This window comes from Tachysurus fulvidraco, chromosome 1 (genome assembly GCF_022655615.1).
Source record: "Tachysurus fulvidraco isolate hzauxx_2018 chromosome 1, HZAU_PFXX_2.0, whole genome shotgun sequence".
Lineage (NCBI taxonomy): Eukaryota > Metazoa > Chordata > Actinopteri > Siluriformes > Bagridae > Tachysurus > Tachysurus fulvidraco.
In genome coordinates this window covers 20,228,374-20,255,174 of record NC_062518.1, presented here as the reverse complement: position 1 = coordinate 20,255,174, position 26,801 = coordinate 20,228,374, and the positions used below count along the sequence as shown (strand labels likewise).

General features: G+C 38.1%; 1 protein-coding gene across 1 annotated transcript; it reads left to right on the top strand.

The window, feature by feature from the left end:
* Positions 1-6,886: 6,886 nt before the first annotated feature.
* crlf1a (cytokine receptor-like factor 1a) lies at positions 6,887-25,452 on the top strand. The gene is made up of 8 exons (XM_027148719.2): positions 6,887-7,272; positions 9,574-9,852; positions 12,641-12,770; positions 13,301-13,470; positions 15,370-15,527; positions 19,238-19,406; positions 21,301-21,482; positions 23,704-25,452. The coding sequence occupies exons 1-8, from the start codon at positions 7,176-7,178 to the stop codon at positions 23,725-23,727; spliced, it is 1,209 nt and encodes a 402-aa protein (XP_027004520.1). The 5' UTR covers positions 6,887-7,175; the 3' UTR covers positions 23,728-25,452.
* The last annotated feature ends 1,349 nt before the right edge of the window (positions 25,453-26,801 follow it).

Sequence of the window (26,801 nt, the reverse complement as noted above, 5' to 3'; positions counted from 1 at the left end):
TATATATAGCCCTGATTATATTTTGAAGGTTTACATTCAATTCGATTCGAAAATCCTATAATAACACAATAATATATAAAAAAATATGATAATGGTGAGTTCAACCTTATGTTGCTCTGATCCCAAAGGGAGAACAGCTGAATAATCGTTGCCACATTTTGCTTTTTTTTGTCTGTTTGTTTTTGTTTGTTTATGTTTTTGTTATTGGACAACTCATGGAAAAAACCTACGGTTCACTTTATTTAAAAAAAAACTATAAATACTTTAATATGTGCGATTGTGGTTCTATGCCCTTTAAATGTCAAGGTAATTTATTATTTAGTAACAACATACATGTCCTTTTTATGGACGTTTGTGGCCCTGTTACATTTTCCTCCCATTGTTTTACTGTCTGTTGTGCTCACTGAGCATGTTGTATTTTTCAAGCGTTCGGCATCACGTTTGCAAGGAGAAACAGCAGGAAATCAGTGGCGCCTAAAAAAAAGGCAACAAGGAAAAACTCGGGGGGAAAATAAGAAGGAAGTTAGCTCGGTGAATCCCCAGACAATATATCTTCTGATTGAACACCATTTTGAAGATTTGCTGTTTAATTTCTTGCTGACATAATGACACAACACAATGGGAAAAATGTGGACAATAGTGAACCAGGAAAGAAAGTTAATACCTAGCGTAAAGGAATGATTTTCACGAAAAAGGAAATGTAAAATTGTAACAGTCAGAGATTGCAAGAATGATACGGGTTTTTTTGTTTGTTTGTTTGTTTGTTTTTTTCAATTTGTAGTTAAATTTCATGTTATTTTAACATTTGGTCTTCATTCTCCCAACTCTCTTTTTGATCATAAATGCTGCAATACATACTATTGTTCTAAAACTGTACACTCCTTCCTAAAATGCCACTATATCACCAATTATATACAGTGGGGCTCGAAAGTTTGGGCACCCAGGTAAAAATTTGTATTAATGCGCATAAAGAAACCAAGAAAAGATGGAAAAATCTCCATAAGGCATCAAATTACAGATTAAACATTCTTATAATTTGTCAAAAAAAAGTTAGATTTTATTTCCATCATTTACACTTTCAAAATAACAGAAAACAAAAAAAAATGCCACCCCTTTGGAAAGCTGAGACCTGACAGTGTCATGGATGGTTCTCAATCATCTCAAAAGTTTGGGCAAAGTTTGCAATCTAATTTTTTTTTTTATTATTTTTTTTTATTTTTTACAAATTATAAGAATGTTTAATCTGTAATTTGATGCCTTTTGGAGATTTTTCTATCTTTTCTTGGCTTCTTTATGCACATTAATACAAATTTTTACCTGGGGTATCCAAACTTTCAAGCCCCACTATAGCATGGTTTTGTTTAATAACAACAATTTTTCTTAGGTAATGTATAGCTCATCCCATGATTTCAGCACCAGTGCATGAGTTGTTACTATAGAAACAGTAAAATATTGGAAAATAATGTAACAAAATGCCTTTAGAATAACGATAATTTTTCTGCATCTATTAAAGAAAATATATTTATGTTTTATGTGGGGTTTTTTTTGTTTACTCAGTAAACAAAAATGGGAATGGGATTTTTCAGTGAAGATACCTATGTAATTACTTTCTCTGATAGCTGTATTCGTGTTCAGTGTGTCTCAGACCAAATCTGCTGCAAATGTTTTAAATGTTTATGTAATTTTGAAAAACCACAAGTTCCGAATATCTCAGTAAATAAATAATCTAGGAGATATTAATAAGATAACGTATTAAAGTTTTGACTATGGTCAAACAAGCCAATTTTAAACAGTATTCTAAAGGTATGATACTAGTAAAATACAATGATAATATAATACCAGGAATTGTTTTGCCTTCCCTAAAAAAAAAAAAAAAGAAACCAGCTTCCTGTCTATACTTTAGCCCAAAACCACCAGCAGCCAGTACTTGATCGACATGCATCTGTCATGCATTATTGCAGAGAATACCAAAACTGGCTTTTGAAACTATGCAAAAATAGCTCCTTTGCAAATCTCAATCTGACTTCAAGACTTCAGTCAGGCTTTTTCTCAGACAACTCCTGTCCCTTATAGATAACCCCGTGACTAATACCGTGTACCAAAATGTTATGGCGTGTAAATGCAGCAAGGCTACATCCTGGAAAGCCTTGACTTTATTTCAAACAAACACTTTCTCCCAATCAATGGGGATTGCTCCACTGGGGTCGCTAACTGTCTTCCTGCATTAGAAGGGAAATGGTCTGATTTAGGATGAGCCCATGGAGCACTGGAGTCTCTCTGGTTAATTTAAAGGTCCCGTTTCGTGTTTATTGGAAAACGAACAGGTTCAGATTAAGCTTCAGCGAACCTTGGATGATAGCTTTTATCGCTCGGTCATATCGACTTCATGTTGAACCAAAGTGCTTCAAAATGGAGAAGACAGACTTTCACACTCGAATCCAATACTGGGTTTGAGATCCTGGAGAGAATCTCAAAAAATCCACCCTCCCTGTCCCCCGTCCCCCCCTCTCCCAGCCCGCCTCTGAAAACTTTACGGTGGGATAATGCGTTCCACATGCTAGTGTTCACCCACTAAATCACTGCATCCCAAATAGCCAATGCTCACCCCTCCACCACCCCCCGGTCTCATTACGTTCATGTCGGCTGTCTAGAAGAATGGCTTCTGGAGAATGGATTGGCTTGTACATTCCAACTTGTTTACAGCAAATGTTTTTATAACAAACAATATTAAAAATACAATAGAGTTGGCGTATCTTAAGACCAAGTAATTGGGAAATTTTTTTTTGCCTTCCATTGCGTTCCCACAGCCTACTAATCAAATTCTGTCATTCCTTTGTAGAATAAATTCCATACATTTTAACATCGCCAAATTGGGATGTAAAAACTTTCCAGGTTTAGTTTACAATTTTAGTTCCTGCTAGGTGCTTTTTTTTAATGTATTTTATTCCTGCCAAGACACTTGGAACAGATTCTTGCCGCATGCTATAGTGAAAAATGGACATTAATCCGTTCACATTCAGAGGAAAGGGCAGAGCTTTAAAACAGGAAAAAAGGAAAAACACCAATGAGTCCCTGTGGTGGTGTTTTTGTTTTTTGTTTTTTTGAAGTCATGAAAGAAGTCTTTCCAAACTCTGTCAAGTTGGATAATGTGTTTTTTTGGGGTTGAACGCTTACCTGACAGCGAGATCATTATGTTCCACATAACAACCTTAACCCACTTACATCTGTCCCAATCAACAAAATCTGCTGTGTTGAACAGACAGGATGCCGTTTTCCAAAACCATTGATGTCAGTTGTGTTTCTTCAATAAATCTGTGGAACAGCCTTAGCTATACTGTGATGCTCTAAAACGCTCTGCATGTTTTAATATTAATAATAATAATAACAATAACAATAACAATAATAATAATAATAATAATAATAATAATAATAATAATAATAATAATAATAATGGTTGTCTTTTATTTTAAGTCAAAAAATTTTAAAGCACTTTACCTAAAAGTTTTAAAATTAGACAGAATATAAAAGAATAAAAAAGATTACAATTTTTTTTTTAAAAAAGGTCTCAAAGGACTTTTAAGCCCAATATTCTCAAGAGTTATATAAGAATCAGTTGATGGAAGTGTTAGAAATTGGTTCAATCAGTTGATGGAAGTGTTAGAAATTAGATCAGTAAGATATGCCTGAGCTAAATCAATCTTTCATTTTATCTGACTGGAAATCATCAATATAGTGCTAGTGAATTATCTTTCCAAATAGTCACAGTGTAACACCCCTGACCACCCCATTCCCGGTCTCATCATTGTTCTTGTTGTGTCTTTAAGAAGGGATTTGGGAGAATGGATTGGCTTGTAGATTCCCACTTGTTTACAGACTTGTACTTGGGTACAACTGAGTTGGCATAATTTAGGACCTAATCTAATCTAATTCTAATCAATATCTATCTTTTCTGTAGTGTAAGTTTTAACATCAGCAAATTTTGATGTGTAGGGATTATTTCGTTGACCTCCTAACATAGTCAAGCCAATCCGATTAGAATTTTCTATGGCTGGAGGACTTGGTCCAATCCAATCAGTCTTGGCTTTTGCATTTGGACTTGGGCACTGGTCTTGTTAAATATGGTCTTAATTTTAGATGAGATCATCTTGTCTTTGTCTTGTCTGTTTTTTATGCTTTCTTCTAGAAAACAATGTAAGCATTAGCACAATACACAAACAAAACCAACTAGCTGAAGTAAAAGTTTGGTCCAAACAATGATTTTGTATTTTTGTTCTTGATTTTGACTCATTGTGGCTTTCTTTTGGGCTTGACTTGACTTGGCCTATAAACTCTCAAGACTCGGTTTTGCCCTCTCAGTTAGTCCATGCCTTCGACATGACAATAACGGTGTTCACTATAGCCTTACAAATGTCTGACTGAGCTCTAAAATGGGATTTGGATATTGAAAGAACTTATTATTTAAAAAAAAAAAGGGTTTCCCGTTTGAAAGATCTTCACACTGTCTGTAAATACTCGTTAACAAAGGAACAGTTGGTCATCCAAATTTCAGCTGTGTCATTTATTTTTTTTAGATGACATAGCTTTTCCCTGAAGAGCTATAAATCTGCATGATGTATTGTGCTTGGCTCATTCAAGGACCTTGAATAGCAACATCCTTACTTCGGGTAGTAACAGGAAAGGAAGTCTACTCACTCGATTACCAGACGCGGCTAACACGAGACGAGCGGTAAAACGTAAGCCGAACAAGAGACTTGTCTGCTACAGATAATGCACCGCATTGTGTCTGGCTGACCCATGGACGAGCCGGCCGCTACGGTTATTGTTTCAGCACACATACACTTTCACTTGGCATGTGAGTCACTCGCCAAATCGTCCAACTCAGAATACCCGCAGCTGCCATTAGTCAAACTGTGGTCATGACATCTACAGAGGCTAGCGGCTGTGTTTCCACTGATGAACCTGATTTTCATTTAGGCCTTCTTCTCTCTCTTTTTCTCTCTCCGTTTCTCTTTTTTCATGTTAGATTCCGAACAGACAGACAATGTTTTAACCCTCATTTGCTTCTGCCTGGTCTGTAATATTATAAAACCTAATAATTACAAGCGACAAAATAAAAGGTCTCTGTCCTCCACAAACAAATGGGACACAGTAAAGGAAAATATTTGACTTTGTATTCCATTTGCATATAATCTTTCATGCCTTTTTTTCATTTCCATATTGTAGGTCATGCCCCATATTTTTACTTTATTAACAGTACATGTTTTTTTTTAACGCCATGTAAGAGGTTTTCCTATTTCCGCAAAACTCTTTTTGCCCCCATGCCTTTTAGTGTCATTTACATAACTTAACAATTACAACTGACTGGATAAAAAGACAACCAGATGTCCTCCAGATGAATCTTGAGTCGAAACTCTTAATGCTTGGGTACAAACCGGAGTCTGCATTGTTTTCGTATCCTATTAAAATGTGGTTAAACATTAAATGATATTAACTTATTAAATATGACATAAGAAGATTCTAATTTTAGGACAGTGAACATCTCCTTCCTGCCTCAGTCTGCATGAAGCCTCAAATAACAAACGTGTCTCTTCTCTTTAGAATTAGGTGATAATGATTTAGCTACAAGTTAAGTTCCAAAAAGTCCATGAAAGAGTCTAGTGTGACTTTTTATTCAGAGAAACTGACTTTTCAAATGGTCCGAGTGTCCACATGGGTTTCCTCCAGGTTCTTTTTATTGTTCTTACATGAGAAGAACTTGCCAGTAGGTTGATAGGCTGCACTAGGTGTGAATGAGTCCTGGGATCCGTCGCAACACTGACCAGTATAAAGTATTTACTGAAGATCTTATGTGTCCAAAAATTAAAATTTATCTAAATATTGAGTGACATGATGTATGGACTATCAATGACTGAAAACAGCAGTGCTGCACACTTGCTCACAAATGCCAGCTCCATCCAGAATGTTTCATACAGTATTAGTGGCAGGAAAATTGTTTTTTGTGAAGTGGAATTCTGCTTGTGCCACCCTTTGATAAACATTATTACCATGGCAACTAGTAGTAGAAATGCCTACTGGCACCTTACTACTACAGCGACTGGCTGTGATGTATGCATCTAACATTAAACTGTATGACAGGTGATCCACTGGCTGATAGGTTGCATTTTGTTCCATGGGGTTACAGTAGACACTTGAAATAGCTAGCGTTGCTAGAACGTAACACTAATTACAATGCAAGATCCTTTTTACCCCTGTAAGTTAATGAACGATATTTAATCTTGGCTACAAACAAAAAAGTGACAAGGTGTGATTTCAAACCAAGTGTTTTTTTTCTTTTTCCTGTGTATACTATCAAAGAAACAAATCATGTGTAAAAAAAAATCATGAATAAGCTGTCTAATCAAAAGCATTATTATTTTTTTTTACGAAAGCAAACAGTAGGAATGTGCAAATTCTTGATTAAATCAATCCTTAGACAAATTATGATCGTGTCAGTATATATATATATATATATATATATATATATATATATATATATATATATATATATATATATATATAGCTGAAACTGAATTACTCTAAATAGTAAATATTATGTAAAAATTAAGTAGTGATTTATTTAAGCTGAAGATGAATTGAATTAGACAGACAATTGTGGTGCTGCAAAGTGGACACTCGTTTTGCAACTTGATGTAGATGGGAATAATCTTAAATCACATCCGTCAATCCTGTACCTCGGTGAGTTTCCCATGGGCCCCCAGAAAACATGCTTTCACTCCACTTCATTCCAGAAGGTGGGGTGGGATGTTAGGAAGCGCAGTGAAAAAGAAAGACAGCAGAAGAGGAGGAGGAGGCGGAGGAGGCGGAGTGGGAGGGGCTTGCGAAGCCCTAGCGCCCCGCCCACTGGTGCTCCCACTGGCTTCTCATAAACTTGGACGCGTCCTGCTAAACGATGACCAAACGGCACCAAAGATCACGAGCGAGCCATCGTGTCGCGTCAACGCACATTGGATAGGCTGACTTTTATTTTACAGTAAGAAAGTCCAGTCTGCCTGTTCAACACCTCACAGAGGAGAGGGAAGAAGATCGGAGGCGTCCTGTACAAGCTCCCCAAGATATCCCAATACCAGGAGGAATATTAACTATCGCGAGGTAAAGATTCCACGAGTCCAAGAGGAATGATCATGCGGAGAAGTAGCACGTCCCGGGACATTATCGTCTTATTGTTTTTCATGCTGCGCGCTCCCGGCGCACACTGCGCGCTCCCTTCCACCCGTGAGTAGGAGTTGGAAATTTTTTTATTTTTTTATTTTTTGGATTTGTGGCGTGTGTGTTAGTGTATGCGTGCGTGTGTGTGCGAATACATGTGTGTGTGTGTGTGTGTGTGTGTGTGTGCGCGCGCGCGCGCGCGCGTGCGCATGTGTTTAAGGACCCTATAATAAATTCTTATCCAGTATATCTGTGCAACAAATCCCACATAAGCATGAGGAAGAAAGAAGGGAAGAAAGGGTAAAAAAAATAAATAATAATGAAAAAATAAAAGCACTGACAGTTGTGATTTTCTTTTTTGTTTTGGGTCAGCATCAGTCTGCATTCTGCATAATCCACACACCACACACCAAATCATTCCTGCACTTGAAAATGGGGAAAAAAGTGGGTGTGAGTTCAAGGTCTCAGCACATGCTTTTGTAATGCATTTGTAACAAAACTGTGCGTGTGTGTGTGTGTGTGTGTGTGTGTGTGTGTGTGTGTGTGTGTGTGTGTGAAATGCACAGGTTTATAATTCATTACCCACAGCAGATTTACTTTAACACCTACACATAGAGCTCATTTAATTCCCAGGGAATAATCCTGGAATAATGAACATATAACACACCACATGCTGCATATTGCGAATCTGTGTATTCATCTATTAAAAAGAGTTGCATTTGCTGTCTGTGTGGTCAGACTAACATGAAGTCAACTCTTCAGGTGTTAAGTTAGTGTGATCTGGTCATTATTTACTGTTTAAAAGTATAGGTACGAAGCCTTAAAATAATGTTAATCATATGTTGACTTTCCTGTGCACAATTAGTTAAAAGGGAAAAATAAATAAAACAAATGTCTTATTTTCTTTCTTTTCTTTTTTTCTTGTTATTGAAAATAAACTACATCCCAGGACTCACAAGGTGATTGTTTATGTAGCTGGCTTTAAAATCATCTCTACAGATGTGGTTTTAATGGTTATTTCAATACCGTAGGTGTTAATTCAACTCCAAGGATTCCACTGTACACTGTTGTGTGTGTGTGTGTGTGTGTGTGTGTGATTGTGTGTATGAGTGTGTGTGTGTGTGTGTGTGTGTTTGTCTGGGGCTTTGTTTCTCTGTGATTCAATTGTAAGTTTTAAGAGATTCAGACAGAAAACAGATCCTCATCGGTGTCGTCTTTGGTTTCTTGGAGCCCGGGTGGACTTCAGCGCGCGCCGCAGGTGTTAATCCAGCTCACGAGCTGTTCATTCCGCTGCACCTGGCATTCTGCAGCGTCAGTCGCAATAACGGGCGGTTTTTCGAACCGTTTCGTGTCATACGCAGGTGTGAAAGCAAAAAAAAAGAAAGAAAAAAAAGGCAGAGACTAATTACAGCTAATTAAGCTTGGCTACATTTATTCACACCCTCTTTGCTCTTTGTCAGGTGTGAGACTTAACAGCTCTTGAGAATGTGGAAACACACGTTTCACGTTTTTTTTTTTTTTAAGCCAGAGTGGTTTTCCCTGGGCCCCCGTTTAACATAAACAGACACAAATGCATGTGTAGGCGAAAGACCTTAGGCCTGATCGTATCCTTTTAATTCACTTGTGCTGCATGCTGAATGACACCCTCATAGGTAGCTCCCCTTTTTTGCACCCTTCACAATTGTACCTAATCCGAGGGACTTAACGAGGGCCTCCGCATGTTTGCTTTGGTTTAGAACGTTTCCTCAACGCTAACCTGACAAGACCTTCACCCCCACCTCCTCTCTGTTTCGTAAAGACAGCTCGCTTCCAGGTTGGACAGACAATTAAAATAAATATGAGAGATTTGCTGCTGTGAGTGAGCGTGAGTAAAAGATCTGTGAGTCCTGTGCACGCGCTTCTAGATTATCTGGCTGATGAGATTTAATAGGCCATGAAATTGCAGGCGTTCAGTAAAAGCCTTAGGACAAATGAACACGATTCCCAACAGATTTATCAGCAATTTTTACACACACATATTATCAATACATGGTTTCCTATACCTTTTGTAATGGGCTATCTTTCCTAATTTTATAAACCGTATCACAATTTACAGCCTCAGCAGTGGGGTTTGAATAAAAAAAATAATAAATTGAACATCCACAGCACCTCGTATCTTGATTCCAGTGAGAACTACACATAGATAACTCTAGTGCTTTGTTTCTCATTTATACACGTTCCCAGTGCAGCAGCATATATAATAATAATAATAATAATAATAATAATAATAATAATAATAATAATAATAATAATAATTATAATAATAGAATTTTAATAACACCGTTTGTGGATGTTCTGTGTCCTCTTATACTGTATTCGTCCTTCCAGCGATGGCCAGCGTGCATCCTCAGGACCCAGCCCTTCGGATCGGCGCCAGCTTGACGGCCACGTGTTCTGTCGGCACCGACCACGGCCTGCATGCCGGCTCGCTCTACTGGACGTTGAACGGTCGACGGCTTCCCAGCAACACCTACAGCGTGCTCAGTCCCAGTGTCCTCAGCGTCACTTTGAGCAACCTGAGCGGCTCGCGTCAGCGTTCGGGAGACAACCTGGTGTGTCACAGTGGCGGGGGGCACGTGCTCGCCGGGTCCTGTCTCTACGTGGGCAGTAAGTGTTGTTGCTTTGTTGCTTCGTTTATCATGAACAGTGTCTCCTTTTAAAATAGGTACCAATAGCTGAACACTGATTACACCGTCCTTGGTGCAGAAGATGAATGAGAAATTGTGGGTGTGGTCTATTTTAAAAGTAGCTATTAGTAATAGTAGTGTTCTTCTAAACAATCACTGTATACAACATAATAAACACACTGATTGAACACACATGCTTGAGTAAGTAAGACCGTTCTTTGTATTTCATTAAATTATACATACGTATGTATATTTATATATAGGTCATTGATCAAGGGGCGTTTTTGTAAACAAATGATGGAAAATGTAACATGACGCGTAACAAAAGTAGCAGCAAAATTTTGAAAAGTGGTAATGTCGCTTAAATTCTAATTAAATTAAATTAAATTCTTAGATTCAAACTGTAAAGATTTCTATTAACTCTGAAACTATTGGTGCCCTTAATGAACTCGAGCAATTCATGTAATCATTCTGGAGTTAACTGTTGGTCAGTGGTTTCTCCTCAAGAAAAGTTGTTTCTAGAAGTACATCAATATTTCCAGATTATTATTGTCTATTGTGTATTGCGATGACTTCGCCCCAATGGACAAGGACATGAGGGCCAACGAATACTTCAGTCTGTCACCTGTATATTCTGCATATTATAAACGACGGTGTATATATTTTTTAAGGAATTACACAAGTTAACAGGTGGAATGTAGCAGGATTTTGGGCTCTGGTAGATCACGGGCTGCTTTCGATTGGCTGTTGGACTCTTTGTCATGCACAGCTGGCAAACCTGAAATGAAACGGACCATCATTTCGGTTAGTCTTTCATTTCTGAAATGTCAAATATCTGTGATTAGACGACAACCGAGTCAAGATGAGTGGACTGAGCCGTATAATTTTGTTATTTTGTCAAAAAAGAACAAAAAGTATGGACTAAAATGAAACAAAGAGGAACTTCAGGAGAAAGGAGAGAGGTGTTTGGTCATAAAAATCGCTATGATGCTATGGCTAGTAGGAACAAGTCGAAATGACAAGGCATAGTTTTATCTTGCCTTCTAATTTACTTTGCTTTGATTTACTGCTACTAGACATTTCATCATGACGGGAACGGAAAACCTTTTAAGAGACTGAATTGTGCGGCGTTCGTTATACGATGTCATGACATAAAAAAAATAACAGTTTTTTAGGATCGACCATGGACGTTCCAGATGTGAACTGTACAGATCTATTTATTGAAAAAAAAAATCATACGCTCCGAACCTTTAATTATACGTTTAGACGCTTTTGCATTCGCATCGTCTAACCGTACATCCGAGCGCAAAAGTTTGCGCCGCCATTGTATTCTGAATGGAAAAAGCCCAACTGTGGTCGACACTCTACATCCAATGGAATGTCAGTTGCAGCTGATAACTTTTATTTTTTAATTGTTTTTTTTCCCTCTTACTTTGATCATTTGTGTGACAGGAAAACTCTGAATCCAAAAACCTTAATGTTCGCATGACTCAAACTTTTGCACCCAATTTTTCAGTGTTCAGGTGAATAAAGCAAGGTTTAAAATATAATAATGATAAAAAAAATCTATTTGCTCATTAGAGCATTTTTTAAAAATTTTAACCGTTTGCATTTTAATTATATTTTTTTCAAATACCAGAACGTGGAATTTTGGGAATCCTGAGTAGCGTTTCAGGAACTTTGCCAATTCCGTTTACAAAGAGTGTTATTAATGTTGTTAGCATGAGGTTGAGCAGAGACTTTAGTAGTGTATGATGCGCAAACAATTGACACAGCTGTAGACTTTTTCAAAGTCCGGCATGTTGCATGAAACGATTATTACTGCTAAGTGCTATTAACTTCCAGCTGCGAACCGTTACTGTTCCCGACAAATTGTGTCAGGAAAAATAAAATGTCAAAATTTCTGCTTGTTTGTTTTATTGTTTCAATAAAGCCTTGGGACTTCAAATACAATTTTTTTTTTCTCTAATTTTTTTTTTTGCTGTTTATTTATGACTGTCAGTTAAATCAGACCTCGGTCACTGGAGTTGTTGCATTTTGAAAGCTTCTGTGATTTGTGTGAGTGTGTGTTTGAGATTATCTATACTGTATTATCTCTGCTGCCATTCTTTTGGCACCTCTGAACTTCATTCCATCCGGTCGATGTCTCTTCCTCTGAGCAAACGCAAAAAATCCAGAAAGATCTTCACTTTATGGAAAATTACTCATCAGGGCGTCCTCTCAGACCAGACCGAAAACGCAGGACGAGACGCGAGAAAGAGAGAGAGAGAGTGTTTGTATGTGTGTTGAAGTGGCGTGTTCCGTTCCGTTACTCTGAGCTCTGAGCTCCAAGCTCTCATCTTTGGTATTTTTTTTTTTTTAAATCCTTAATCAGCCTCTGACACTTCCACCGCCTGCCTTTTGTTCTCAGTTGAATGGAATCTTGGCGCTTTTCCCAAACTTAATCGAGGATGGCAGCTGAAAACGCTCATCCGCTGTCGAAAATATTTAAGCCGGGCCATTATTTTCAGGCTCTCGATGAAGATCTGCTTTTTCATCTTCGGTCCCTTTCTTCTGTCTCTTAATTGAACGTATCTGGTTCGAACTTTTTTTTGCGGAAGCAGATTACGATCTGTTGTTTAAAGCTTCCCCTAGACGTCATGAGACATCACATGTGTTTGGATAAGCCTGTTTGGTGCGTTCTCTACCACATATTGCATGATGAATTCGGAAAGTTTGCTTGATTTATTCGTTTATTGATCACGTTTTTGTTTTTTTTTCCCCTCCAGTGCCACCTGAGAAACCCGTAAACCTTACATGCTGGTCGAGAAACACCAAAGATCTCACCTGCAAATGGGCTCCTGGGGGTCAAGGCGAGACCTTCATTAAGACCAAATACACACTCAAATACAAGTTGAAGTATGTACACACGAACACCCTAACGGATCGTTGTATTAAATCTAATTTGGGATTTGATCTCACAACCTTCCATCCAGTTCTGGTTGCATAGAAAGGTTTATTATTAGCACCTTTTTTATTTTTGTTTTTTTTGCATGAAATATTCTGTTAGCCTGAGGCAGTTTTGTGGGTGTTTGAGAAGCTCTCAGACCGGATCTGCGCTAATCCTTTTGATGAGCAAAAAGAGGTTATTGAAAAAGCAAAGAAAAGAATGCAGAAGGCACTTATTCACACTGCCATTGCACAGGATGCTGCATGCTTTACATACGTTTTCATTGAGCCAGAAATAATTCACTCAAGTTCTGACAAATCGCGTCAGCCCGTACTGTATAGCGCCCACTCTTTATTGGTTTGCTGGTTGGAAATTGTGCTCTGGATGAACGGAGCACAAACCACAATTCTCCAGTGATGTGTGAAACCACCTCTCTAGAAGTAAGATGATTATATCATGCTGTGACGGATAACCAGGAAGATGTTGTTGTTTCGTTCAGGTGGTACGGCCAGGAAAAAGAGTGCGAAGACTACAGCGGCGGGCAGCCGTACACGTGCTACATCCCACGCGACCTCGCCCTCTTCACGCCCTACGAAATCTGGGTGGAGGCCTCCAACCAGCTCGGGAGTGCCATCTCCGACGTCATCAACCTGGATATTCTAGACGTGGGTGAGTGAGTGTGTGAGTGTGTGTGTGAGACCTCTGACCCCATTCCATATGTCACTCAAGTCATCGGTATATAGAGAGAGAGACAGGAAAGAAAGGAAAAAAAATAAAAGCTCTGGGTGGAGTGCGTGACGAATTGCCACGCTTCTACCCGTTCCTTTGATGGTGGTGTCATCGACCTCGGTTTCTGTTTGCGCGCTACATGCTGAGTTGTTTTCGCGTGTGTGTGAGAACGGAAGTTTACGAGGCTTTCGTTAATCTGAATGGCGCACCATGCCTTAGGCTACGTTTAAATGGCAATGCAACATTAAAGGAAGTCTGTAAAATGCCTTTGCATGTTATTATCTTTGATCACTGACCTTCTCCTGACTTTTTTTTTTTTTTTTTCCCGAATGGAAATTTCAGAATATCAGAATCAGACCTCGGAGCTGAGGTAGTAAGGCAAGTCATAGTAAGTAGAGTCTCGTTTGTTTGTTTGTTTATTTATTTATTTATTTTTTTTTTAAAGATAAACTCGTGACCAAAAGATACAGAGATCGTAAAATATTAGCGGTAAATTTCCTGTTGGAACTTTTCTGTAAACGTTAGAGTTTTGTATGTCTTACACCTGGGAAGCAGGGGCATTTTTAGAGGTGAGCAACAGCTGGAAGAGGAAAGTGGGTGTTGCACTAGTGATACCAGAAGCATGACACACTCGTCACACCCAAACGCCTCCACTTCGCTACACAATTGAAGGCTTCTTCAGAGTTTGTGTGTGCGTGATGTTATCAGCAACGTCCTGTGTGCAATCTAGGAGCAAATCCCAGAAGGAAATGTAAAGGATGTAGCACATAGGATGTGTAGTTATTCTTTCATAATAATCACACAAATACAATTTCAGCGATAAACACTGTTCCTCCAGAAGATATTCCCATACGTTGGTGTTTTAAATCCATGGAAGGTGAGGATAGAATTTCTCCCATCTACAAAATCCTCCAATAAGTGTTCCGTTAGGCTGAAATGTGGTGATGAAGTGTGAAGCCCACAGCTCCTAAATTACATCATTTCCATCCTCATTAACTCTCAGTTCTTCTAACTAAACAAGTGGCCAGAAGTGCTAGCAAAATAAACATTACCTTGGCACAGTGGAATTTTTTTTTTCCTTTAATTCGTTACCCATACGGTGAAATTGCTATGGGTGTAACCAGGAAAAGGAAAAAAAAAATCCCAATAGTTCGGTTTTGGGTATACCCATCTGAGATGTTGTCTCATTTTTACTTCGGCGCTAAATCATGGCCGTGTAGATTGTTTGCTGTGTGTTTGGATTTGGATTTGGGTGTGGTAGCCTAGTGGTTAAGGTGTTGGGCTAGCAATTGGAAGGTTGTGAGTTCGATTCCCACGTCCACCAAGCTACGTCCGCTGGGCCCCTGGGCAAGGCCCTTAACTCTCAATTGCTCAGTTGTATAAAAATGAGATAAAAATGTAAGTCGCTCTGGATAAGGGCGTCTGCTAAATGCTGTAAATGTAAATAAAGCACAATGGGGTGTTATAGGTGGGGTACAGAAAAATAAATGAAATAAACAAGATTTACTGAGACTCAGGAATCCTTCCAAAAATTGTTTGTTATTATACTTCGAGTTTCTAGATTGTTCACAATAAAAGTCCCTGTAAATTATTTATAACTATACACCGAAAATATATTCAAAACAACTGGTGCTTACATTTGAATTAGAACCGGTGCTACTGTAAGACAGAGTCCTAAGACTGTATCCCTAAGACTAGAAACACAAGAAAATAAACCAGCACCTTCTGACCCATCAGATTCAAGAAATGTGGCCCCACTCCATGGTTCATTGGTTGGTTAACAAAGATCTTGTTTTGAATCATAGCCATTAAACAAATGTTCTTCGATCTCCTACATAGTGACGACGGATCCTCCGGCCGACGTTTACGTGAGCCGAGTGGGCGATCTGGACGATCAGCTGACCGTACGCTGGGGAACCCCGCCTGCCCTAAAGGACTATCTCTTCCAGGCCAAGTACCAGATCCGCTACAGGCTCGAAGACAGCACAGAGTGGAAGGTAAGCATTATCAACCAGTGTAACATTCTTTATACATTTACATCGAAGCTCTTCAACTTACCCAGCCATCTCACTTGAACCGGTTGCTGAGTTCATCGGAATGATTGACGGTGCCGTTCATTTGATGGCCGATTGATTTTCACTGCAGTGTTTTTATTATCTCAGTCGGGTTTGTTTTAGAGGTCGCCAAATGACTTGTGGACGCCTCTGGCTTTTGCAACAGCAGGAACTATGCCATTAGGGAGTTAAGAGATTTAAAGATATTTTTACAGGATCTTGAGCAGACACCTTGCAGAGTGATTCACGACGATATCAGATTTGGGCAAGAGGGTTTAGATTTATTAGGTAGACACCGGATATCTTGGAGCTTTAACTGTTTAACTAATGCTGCTTTAGTGTTTCTCTTTTTTTTCTTCAGCAGAGTCAGAGAGACATCATTCACCATGACTTGTGTAGCTTCTGTATGAAAGGTCTAGTCATACAGAAAACTAAGCTCTGCCAGACCACCTTGTTTCTCTTGGATGTTTGGCTTTACATGAGGCGTTAGCATTCTGTAAACTTTTTAGTGTTAGGGTGCACCTTACATCCTGGAATTCTGTACTTCCTGAGATACTACCACCACCATGTTTTATGGATCATATGGAATTGTGAATAAATTGAACAACCGTTACTTGTAAAATGGTCCTCCCCGTATAGAGACTTGTAGCAACGCTAATCTCCCATATCTGAAAGAAAAACACATGCTTACCATCCGCTTCACAATGAATCATGACTTTATTGTGGCACCTAGGTATGTGAAACCTTCCCTACGGGTGAGAAGAATATCCTAGGTTAAAGTTACCAAGGTTCCATTATCCAGGGAAACGAGGAAAGATTTATAGTCGTGCACCTTGTAAAAACGTCGTTGCATATGCCAGGAATCGTCTATAAATGGAAAATAATAAAGCCTATAAAATTTAGGAATTGGAGGGGGAAAAAAAGAAAGTCATCGTTATTTAACATGAAAGATGTTTTGAGATCTTTAGAGATGTTCAGTCACCTACTGTAGATGGAAAAAATTTGTTTGCTCTATGCCAATTGTTGGCATTATACTAATTTTCATTAGGAGCAACGGTAGCATATAATTAGCAAGATTCTTCTAAATGTTGTTGCCTTTGTATTATAGGATCTTTCAATATAAAGGGATTCAGATTTTTAGGCAGAACCTGGGAGCCATTTTGTAGCTTAGCAGTCAAGAATCTCGAGAATGGATTTTGTAAGAATAAATTACGGACCTAACGGCTCAGATGTGTTTTCCCTTTTATCTACGTGTCTCTTAAACGAATAAATGTCATTCATTCATACATTTTCTACCGCTTATCCGGACTTCTCGGGTCACGGGGGGCCTGTGCCTGTGTCATCGGGTATCAAGGCAGGATACACCCTGGACGGAGTGCCAACCCATCACAGGGCACACACACACACACACAGACACTCATTCACTCACACACTACGGACAATTTTCCAGAGATGCCAATCAACCTACCATGCATGTCTTTGGACCGGGGGAGGAAACCGGAGTACCCGGAGGAAACCCCCGAGGCACGGGGAGAACATGCAAACTCCACACACACAAGGCGGAGGTGGGAATCAAACCCCCAACCCTGGAGGTGTGAGGCAAACGTTCTAACCACTAAGCCACCGTGCTTGTATTATTGGATGCCTAATAGACTTTTATATATCTAACATTAGCTAACATAGAACGAGTTCCATATTTCTTTCTTGATTTGCATCATATTTTCCTTGTTTCTTATTGTTGTTTCTTATTGTTGTTACTTTGCGAAGCATCGTTTTATGATACACACACTCTGTGCATTTAATATTTAAAAGTACAAATTGTAATAATATGCCAATTATACAAATTGTGGGCATGGAACTAAAGAAATATTGAACCATGTATGAAATGGATGCTGGTCTGAGGAATTATTAGAGCTTTTTTTTTTGCATTTGTTGCTTTACATTGTCAAAATTTATTTTCAAGAAATATTTTAAAAGATTTTTTGATATCTAGATTTAGTTTTCAAATGAACAAAAATATCGGAACAAAAAAAAAACGTTTAAACAAGTAATAGTACATATACTGTTAGTTCAGACTCTGGAAGGAGAAACAAACCAAATATTAAGTGTTACATATTGTATGGTCTTTCAACGAAAGTGTCACGATACTTTTGGAGTGAACGGTTTATACCTCTAATTGGATGTGAGAGGAGTTCTGGAGATGAAAGTACTTGACTGATTTGAAGAGCTCCTTCACGGTACACCAAAGCAAACGTTACAAATTTTAAAAAGGGTTCTGTAAAGCCTCGGCTTGGTTAAATACGTGTTGGTTATAGTACCTTAATAAATATCCATGAAAGTGAACAGTATAATTGCCAGATCTGGTGGAACGTGCTAATTTATTATCCCTCTCCTGTCCACCTGACTCAGTTCTTGAGGGCTTTCATGATGAACTGGTTCACTGATTGAGTCTGCAGAAAATGCTTCTGAGGATCTTGGTCCTTGGCTATGCTCTTCTTTCTATGGCTGGTTGGAAATGCCCTTTTCTGACAACAGTGGGAACACAAGGCCACGTGGATTCCAGTTGTCGTGTCGTCGTGATACACAGCCTTGAAATAAGCTTTCACCGTTCTTTGTGTTCTTCATATGGTTTCCATCAGCAGGCAGGTTCTCTCTGGAGCAGGCCAGAGAGATTGTGTTACAAATAACACAACGTACCATCGTTTTTCTTTCCGTCTTTCTTCCCTTTCAAATGTCATCGCTCTTCCAGGATATCTGATTGTTCCCAAAATACGACGAGCGACTCTAAGGTTGTTAAGCATTCATTTCCTTTTAAAAGCTGTGACATTGGCATTCTATTCTCCAGCACATCATTCTGTCATTCTGCCGGCTAACACTGCAACCTGGCGAGTCTGTTACCATTCAAGTATTCAATTGTAATGATGGGCCCGTGACGAATTGGAGCGTGGAGCGATCCGTTTGATCATGTAGGTTGCGGCGTTCTCAAATGTTTGTTGCTTTTGTAAAGGAAAGGGAGACGGCGGACATGGGCCGAATCAAGCCGGTCGCGGTTGTAAATAATTACATGGGGCCCCGGTGCTTATTATCCCGCTCGGAGGCATACGACATTCCTGCATTTGAAACTCGTCCCTCCTCTGAAACATGTAGTATTTCGAACAAAAATTAGAGCCGAATGAAGGTTCTTGGCTCGGCTTGGGTTTCGGCCGCCGCTTGTAAGCTGTTGGTGCCGTCTTCACCCAGTCCAATTACTCAGTCTGTAATAAGTAATAGGTAACAGATTTCCTCTCGGGGCGAAGTAGGCGTGCACAGCAAAGAACAGCAAGAAGCGTGTGTTTGACTGTATCGTTTACTGTCTCAGGCTGATGTGTGTGTGTGTGTGTGTGTGTGTGTGTGTGTGTGTGTGTGTGTGTGTGTGTGTGTGTGTGTGTGTGTGTTGGCTTCTTTCGAAGGATACGTGTCGGATCCTCTCTCTGAGAGAATATTGTCTCCTGCTTAACAGTCAAGCCTGTGCCAGCTTGCTTTGTGGATTCTAGCATGAATGGTCTGGTTTTTAGGAACGTAAACAGGCCCTATCAGTCAAGCATGTGTGTGTGCGTGCGTGTGTGTAGGTCTTTGATGTGACGTTTTTTGTTTGGGTTTCTCTCTCGCTGTAGGTGGTGGATGACATGGGAAACCAGACGTCCTGCAGGTTGGCAGGGCTCAGGCCGGGGACCGTGTACTTTGTGCAGGTGCGATGTAACCCAGTGGGCATCCTGGGATCCAGGAAGGCAGGCATCTGGAGTGACTGGAGTCATCCAACGGCAGCGTCCACGCCACACAGCGGTATGTTATTGGTTAGCTAGAAGATGATTTAATGCATCCCATGTATATAAGGCACTCTTTTACCACCAAGTTGTCATTTTGTCATTTTACCATTTATAAAGTTTGGTGGATGTCACTATATGCATTCTGAATGTCCTTTATTAGGCATTTATACCCTATTGGTGCGATGAGTATGCAGTTCATTAATTTTACCCAAATTGCCATAAACATTTACGTGCAACTAGACAACCGAGACCCAAAAATAGGTTTGTGTGAGCAAACAATTTTTCTTAAAAATGAAGCAAATTGAGATGAACTGTGCTGTGGATTCCAATTATCAAGACTAGAATCCTCTAGTGAATGACATGAAATATTTGCACATGTTGGTAATCAACAGGCTGAAAAAAAAACCCGTCTAAAAAAAACATGGCATAAAAAATGACATAATGAGAAGGAAAATGGGATGGCTAGCAGACACTGATCTCCACAGAGGAAAATGGCAATAATAAAAGCCCCGGCAGGATTGAGACACCATCCGTCCTTCATCACTTTGCCACATATTGTATGTGTCCTGCAGTCCGTTGCTTAATGGGATACACATTCGAGACAGTGCTAAATCCAGCAGCTAAAAAACCATCGCTGCACATGAAACAGATTACACATCCCACACATCTCTTCCCACTTTGCGGCTCGCCAAAAAGTGGCCGCAGGGAGCATTTGATACATTTGTTTCGAAAGACTGTTTTCTGAAGATTAACAGATTAGCTCCCCACCACGTTCCACCGCTTCCTGTAACTCACACGCCGCATCTGGAGCGACTAAAGTCGCTATTTATTTAAAGTAGAGCTGAATTTATTTTTTTGCATCGTTCTGTGTTGCGTTATTATGCTCCGAAAAACTGAAAGGGCAGTAATTCGGAATTCAATGTGTGCTCATCCCTTGGGTTTTGGACCGCCAAGCTTGTGTTAAAAAAACCTACTGATGGTTGCTTATTTATGTTTATGATGACTCAAAAGATAAGACTAGGCACTTGTTAGGAAAAAAGTATTATGTTACAATGTGTGTATCCAAACCAATCAATCTTGACAGAATGAACAGGCTGAAGAATGACAGACATCTAAAAGTTTACTTATTGCATGAAAATATCCAGTGCGTGTGTTTAGAGTTTAGCTATTTTATTTAGTTTTTTTTTTTAACGCTGCAGTAATGGTGTTGGAGTCAGCCAACTTGCCTTCTCATTTACTTTAACAATTCCAGCGATCAGTTCCACAGCTATGCCTCCTATTGCTTGGATTAGTGTTGGTTGTATGTTTTCCATACCCACTGCCTGTAGTTATGGCTATTATCTTGTTAAAGTCCTAGGTTTACTTCACTCCCTGCTGCGATCATTCGGCAGTATTTCCGCTCAACAGTATTTCCATAGCCTCTGAGACTTGTGAGTGATTTTTGGAATTTTGCTGCAGTTAGGGGCAACGTTTGAAAATATTTTTGGCTCAAACTATCATTGTTCATTATCCAACTCAAAGCAGGGACTGGCAGAACAAATAGCTCGCTATCCCGCTGGGATAAAAGTTCAACAATTTAAGTTAATATTTAACACCATGAAATTAGCTACTTGTTGCTGAACTCTGGCACAAACAATGCTCTAAATGTCTGCTTTAAGGACGAGCGATTATGGCGAGAAATCGTTTGACGAAGCAGATGTAGCGATAACAGTAACGAACCGTTGGAAATATTCGAGAAGGAATCCATGCGGGCGGTCTGGGAAACAAATAAATGTTTAAACAAACGAGCATTCTGTCCATCACCTGCATTTTCCACGAATAAACCCAACATTATGTGTCAAGCAAAAGAGGTTCCTAGAACCTAGTAAGTTGACATGAACATGTATTTTCTATTCTTCTCTGTTCTTTAGAGCGCTCAATTGCAGGTTCGTGTGACTCCAAAGCGGCCCGACAGAACTCGACACTACGTCAGGACCTGAAGCAGTTCTTCAGCTGGGTGCGCAAGCGTGTTTCCGACTGCAGTGCCATGAGCATCAAACAGTATGACCAGTGGCGCGTCTGGCTGCAAAAGTCTCACAAAACCCGGAACCAGGTATCTGCAGCTCTTATTCACCTTAATCCTGGTGGTGAAATTTAAGAAAATATGTTTTAGAACAGGTGACGCAAACAAAATAGTCAGTCTAAAGAGTACAGACATAACAACAAGAAGAGACAAAGAGCTGAGACAAAACAATAAGAATATAGAACATATTCAGATTTAAAAAAAAGCCTACAAACAATATACAAAATGACAAAATACTTAAATAAGAAAGTAAGTACAGACATGAGCAATACAATACCTACTGCCAAAATATTCAGACAAAATAATGATAAAAATCATACAATCATCCAGACAACTGATGTTCAGACAACTGAACAGATAGAGACAAAATACTGAGACAAACAAAATGTACAGACAAAATAATAAACATACCTACAGGCAACACAACAATGCATGCAATCCGCGACAACATATTCAGACGAAATAATTATCGAATAAGCAGAATAATTATATTAAGCATACATAAACGACATTATACAAAACTATAATTATAGGCAAATATTTAGAGAAAAGAACATTTCTAAACAAGAAAATAAATACAGAAAATCATTCAGACAAAATAATCCATACAGACAACATATTCGGGTAAAAGTAACAATATAGACATAAAAATAAGCATACAAAGGTACAATTATACCTTTTTTCCTTTTTTATTAAAGGAATAATTATAAAATGACAAAATGATAATGACAGAATATTTAGACAAAAGATAAATAAAAATAAAAATAATTCTTAACAATCAGTACTTAACATACAAAAGCAAAATAATAGGACAAAACATAATAAGCACAGTACATATAAAGAAAATGTAGAAAAAAGCTAAAAGGAAAGACGGCTTTGACAAAATACGTATAGAAAACATACTGGGACACAGCCAGATTTCTCAGACAAAACAATAAATACAGACAAAATCCTCAGAAATACATTTGCTTACTAAATATTTCTGGAAGAATGTAGGAATTTGTGCCGTCTTGCCGTTTCTTCTGGCAATACTGGAGAAAGTGCATGAGAAAATAAATAAACGATGGACAGTAGCATCTGAATATTAGATCCAGGTGTGGAACAGGCTGGAGACGGGCAGCCGGGAGAGTTTTACACAGTTACAGCTAGAAAATTGGGGTCAAATTGAAATTGTCCTGAGGACTGATGACTGATTAAGTCCAGTTTTGTTTCCAGCCACTTCAGCTTAACTCGAACCAATGAATGTACAACTACTCATTATTTAACCTCCGACTTGATGCTTCAAATAATTGCTCCCAGCTCTAATACGGTGACGGTTGTAAGAAAACCTTGGCGTGTCTCCAATTTTTTTTTTTATCGAATTATCATTTTTTTATATCCAGGACAGAAAAATGGAATATAGTGACATAGGAACATAATGACAAATGACATAATGACAAAATTATGCCATGATACACTTTTTGGTTGTTATAACTATATTGCAATTTATAGTAAAATAGCATTATATTTTTTACTAAAGACTTGTGAAAGGTTTTACTGCTGCTATTACTGATTAATATTAATATTATAGTAGTAATTTGATCCCCAGGCGAATTAACCGTCTAGACAGATTAAGGGGGAGGAACATTTCAGCTTTACATTTCTTTTCTATGACCCAATTGTTTACAGGAGTGTCAGCTATTTGGATTTTGCACAAAATCAAGGCACCCTGTTTAGCTCACTTCTGAAGAAGACCCCATCTGCATTCTGCACCACATTTGTGTCTCTCTTTCTCTTTCTTTTTTTCTTACGATTCTGTGGTAATTCTTTGTTTGGTAATGGCAAGGGTTGTCTCGCAACGGGTCTGGGATCAAGTGCACGCAAAGAACATGACCGACAGATCATTAGCCACTTTTCTTAACCAGCCCCCGCCCCCCCCCATGCGCGCTGTGGTCTCTCTGCTCTGCGCAAGGACACATGCTAAACGTTTGTCCGTGTGACCGAGGAACTTTTGAACCAGGATGACTGCCTCTAATCTTCCAGCGCAGCATGAAGTTTTCCAGAACCTTTAAGCAATTATACCACCCAAATACAAAGCCTTTAAAAGCAGTCTTGTGATTAAAATGCAGCTTGACCCCCCGAAGTATTTTGATCAGCACATTCTTTTTAAGCTAGCCCCCTTAATCAGCGGGGTGTGAATGCTTGCTGTCGTGTCTGACTACGCATGGTTGACTCATCAGTGAATTTTTTTTTTTTGCTTTGCTCTTTTCAGGTTCTTCAAGGAGATAAATCGTAGCAATGTCAAACCCCTGGCTGCTGGAACAAGATGGGGGAATGGGGGATGCAGGAGGGAGGAGGGAGGATAAGGGACAGCTAGCTTTCTTTTATTTGCCATGCTGGCTGTTATTCCTGCTGCAGAAAGACTTGAAAAGGAGCAACCTGGGATTTCAAATCCACTGGACACTTTATTAAAAAAGTGCCTCTATTGATTTTTTTTTTGGTCCGTACAGGAAACTAGAGTTATTTTCTTTGTTTTTTTTTTAAATGTTCAATTGATACCCATGACAGATGTGGAGGATATCTTGGGTTGGGATTTGCACATTTTGTTCCGATGAGGACGTCACACGACCGTGAATTTCATTGAGTTTTCTGTGATATTATGACATCACAGAATCCTGAAATATGCAAATGAGCACCTTTATCCAGTGCCTTAATGTTTTATTACATGCTGTTGTGTGCTAAAAGCTCCAGATTTGAGATTTAATGGCAGGATTCACACGAGCCAGCCTTCTTCTAAGCAGCACAGGCCAAATAGTAATGTTAGTAATGTTATATCAAAAAGTTGTGTCAGAATATGTTTTTTTTGGTTAGTTTTTTGCTAAAATTGTCTTATTGAGTGTCCACTCTTACCAAAGATACCCGTACACTAGGTGTGGGTGATATAGCAGGAATATCACATCATGATCTTTAAAAATCTACTCACAAAATATACCATTCCACCTCTTTCACCTATTTTTTTTTTACATGGTGAAAGGTGAATATAGTGTAGCTTAAAAGCTTTACTTTTTCAAAAAAGGTTATTATCGTTCAGTTATTTACATTAAAAGATTCATATATGTATTTGCCCAATAAAAAAGGTACAAAAACAAAAACAAAATGTAAAAGAGCAGAAATGGTAAAAATGGTAAAAAAATGTTAACAATTTTAACATCCATTTGTTACTATGTAACTACTGACGATATTCCCGAAAATGATGTATCGTGATATCATCTAACAACATGATCAAGGATTCATGAGTGTTCCAGGTCTTTATGTGCATTACGAAAGGATTACTTCTCAGATGACCTCATTCATTCAAGTTAGAATATATATATATATATATATATATATATATATATTGTTGTTGTTTCTTTTCAACCAATTTACTGTCTATTTTTGGTGTTTTTTCAACCAAAATTTAAAATATTTTCCAAAAATTACTTATTTCCCAATTTCAGTATGTAGCAATAAAAATCAGTGTGATATTTTGTCAATATTGTGAAATCCATCTTGCAAAAAAAACCCGTAGAATATTCAAAACTGCTTCTTCATACCAAATCACCGTTCTGGACTAAAAGAGATGAGAAATTCCACCTGTCATTATCAAAGCGTTAAAACATTTACTTCTGTCGTGGCGGGACTCCAGATAAACTTCGAAAAGTTTACCTTTGCAAGATGCAGAATCCACGACTGACCAGGTGACCATTCTGTTCATTCAACGGTGGAATAATCCTCCTACTGTTTTTGCCCTCATGGCTGGAATTCCAAAGAACACCCCCACAAAAAACTGCAATCGAACTCTGTGGCATCAGGACTGTTAGAAAATAATTGTATGTATGTTTATACAATTGTACTGCTTTTTATTTTTGTACTGAATTGTATCAGCGTATTTAAAAAAGTGTAAAGTTTCAGGCTCTTAAGTTATAAGTAGGTAGTTTGTGATATGACTGACTGAATTATTAAACTGTAATATTGAACATCATGCCATGATCTTTGTTTTCTAATTTATAGATGTTTAATAATAAATATATATCAGCTTTTATGTTCTGTTTTGAAGAAAACCTGGTGATAAAATATTTAGTAGAACAAATGTGGTGAACAATACTGAAGTAGTATTTTGTTACTGTACTTAAGTACTATTCTGGGAGATTTGTACTCAAGCAGGTTTCTAAGAGAAAAAAACATATATTTGAATCCTTAAATTTTCAGATTGACCTACTAAGAACTCATGACAAATTTAATGAAATCTTTCAAATTATGCTATTTTTATGCTTAGCAAAATGTTTTCTTTTGCTCTAGATAACAATTCATAAAGAATAAGGATCCTTGTTTGCTTCTCATGTCAAAATTAGATATCATCCTTTAAAATTCACTATCAAATATAAAGAAGTTGAAAATTTTGTTAACTAGTTAGCTAGTTACATATTGTATGTTACTTTGTAAAATTAGCTTCTTAGTTAAATTGTGTATGTTATACAGAATTAGACGATTATTGGAATTTACTGTAAATGACCTTGCTAGTTAAGTTTTGTACGTTAGCTTGTTAATTTTGCTAGCTTTTCTCAATTAAGCTAGTTAATGTAATTGAAAATGAGTTTACTAAATAAGCTAGCTACGGTACACTGTGTACACTGCAAAATCTTTATATGGATTATCTTTGCAAGTAAACAAGTCTTAATAATAATATTAACTAATACCCCCCCATTTTTATTACTCTATTGCCCAATAATTTTACCTATTTTAGCCATTTATGGTTCACTCTTGTTTTTGCTTTAAACCGATTGATTCATTTAATGTAATTTCTTATCCACTATGATATTTTATTAGTGTACTTGTTTACAGTACAATTTATAATATCGTGGTTTATATACATGTACAGTAAGGTACAAAAGTCTGGTGAAAGACATTGGTGAAATTCTGGGAAAGTGCTTTTCAATTAAAATCTAAATAACGTTTAAGAATTCATAAGGATAATATATCATTATTTAATTTATATTCACTATTCCTCACTATTTCTAGGTTACCATTTATATTTCAGGCTGTTTTCTGTGCTGAAATTGTACAAAAAGTTCCAGTTTCTTGAGATTTTTCTAGACAATGAAACACATGTTTAGACGCATTTGATCTAACAACGAGCCTGGTTTTGCATAATGTCAGACATTTTGCTAGAAGATATAGTTTTCTTAAGTATTATTTGCTAGAAGATATCATTTTCTAAAGTATTAAATTAATAAAAAGTTTAAATATTGAATTAAATATTTAGTAAAAAATAAATATAAAAAAATAAGCATTCAGAACAACTGATTATTTTATAAATATTTATATAAATAT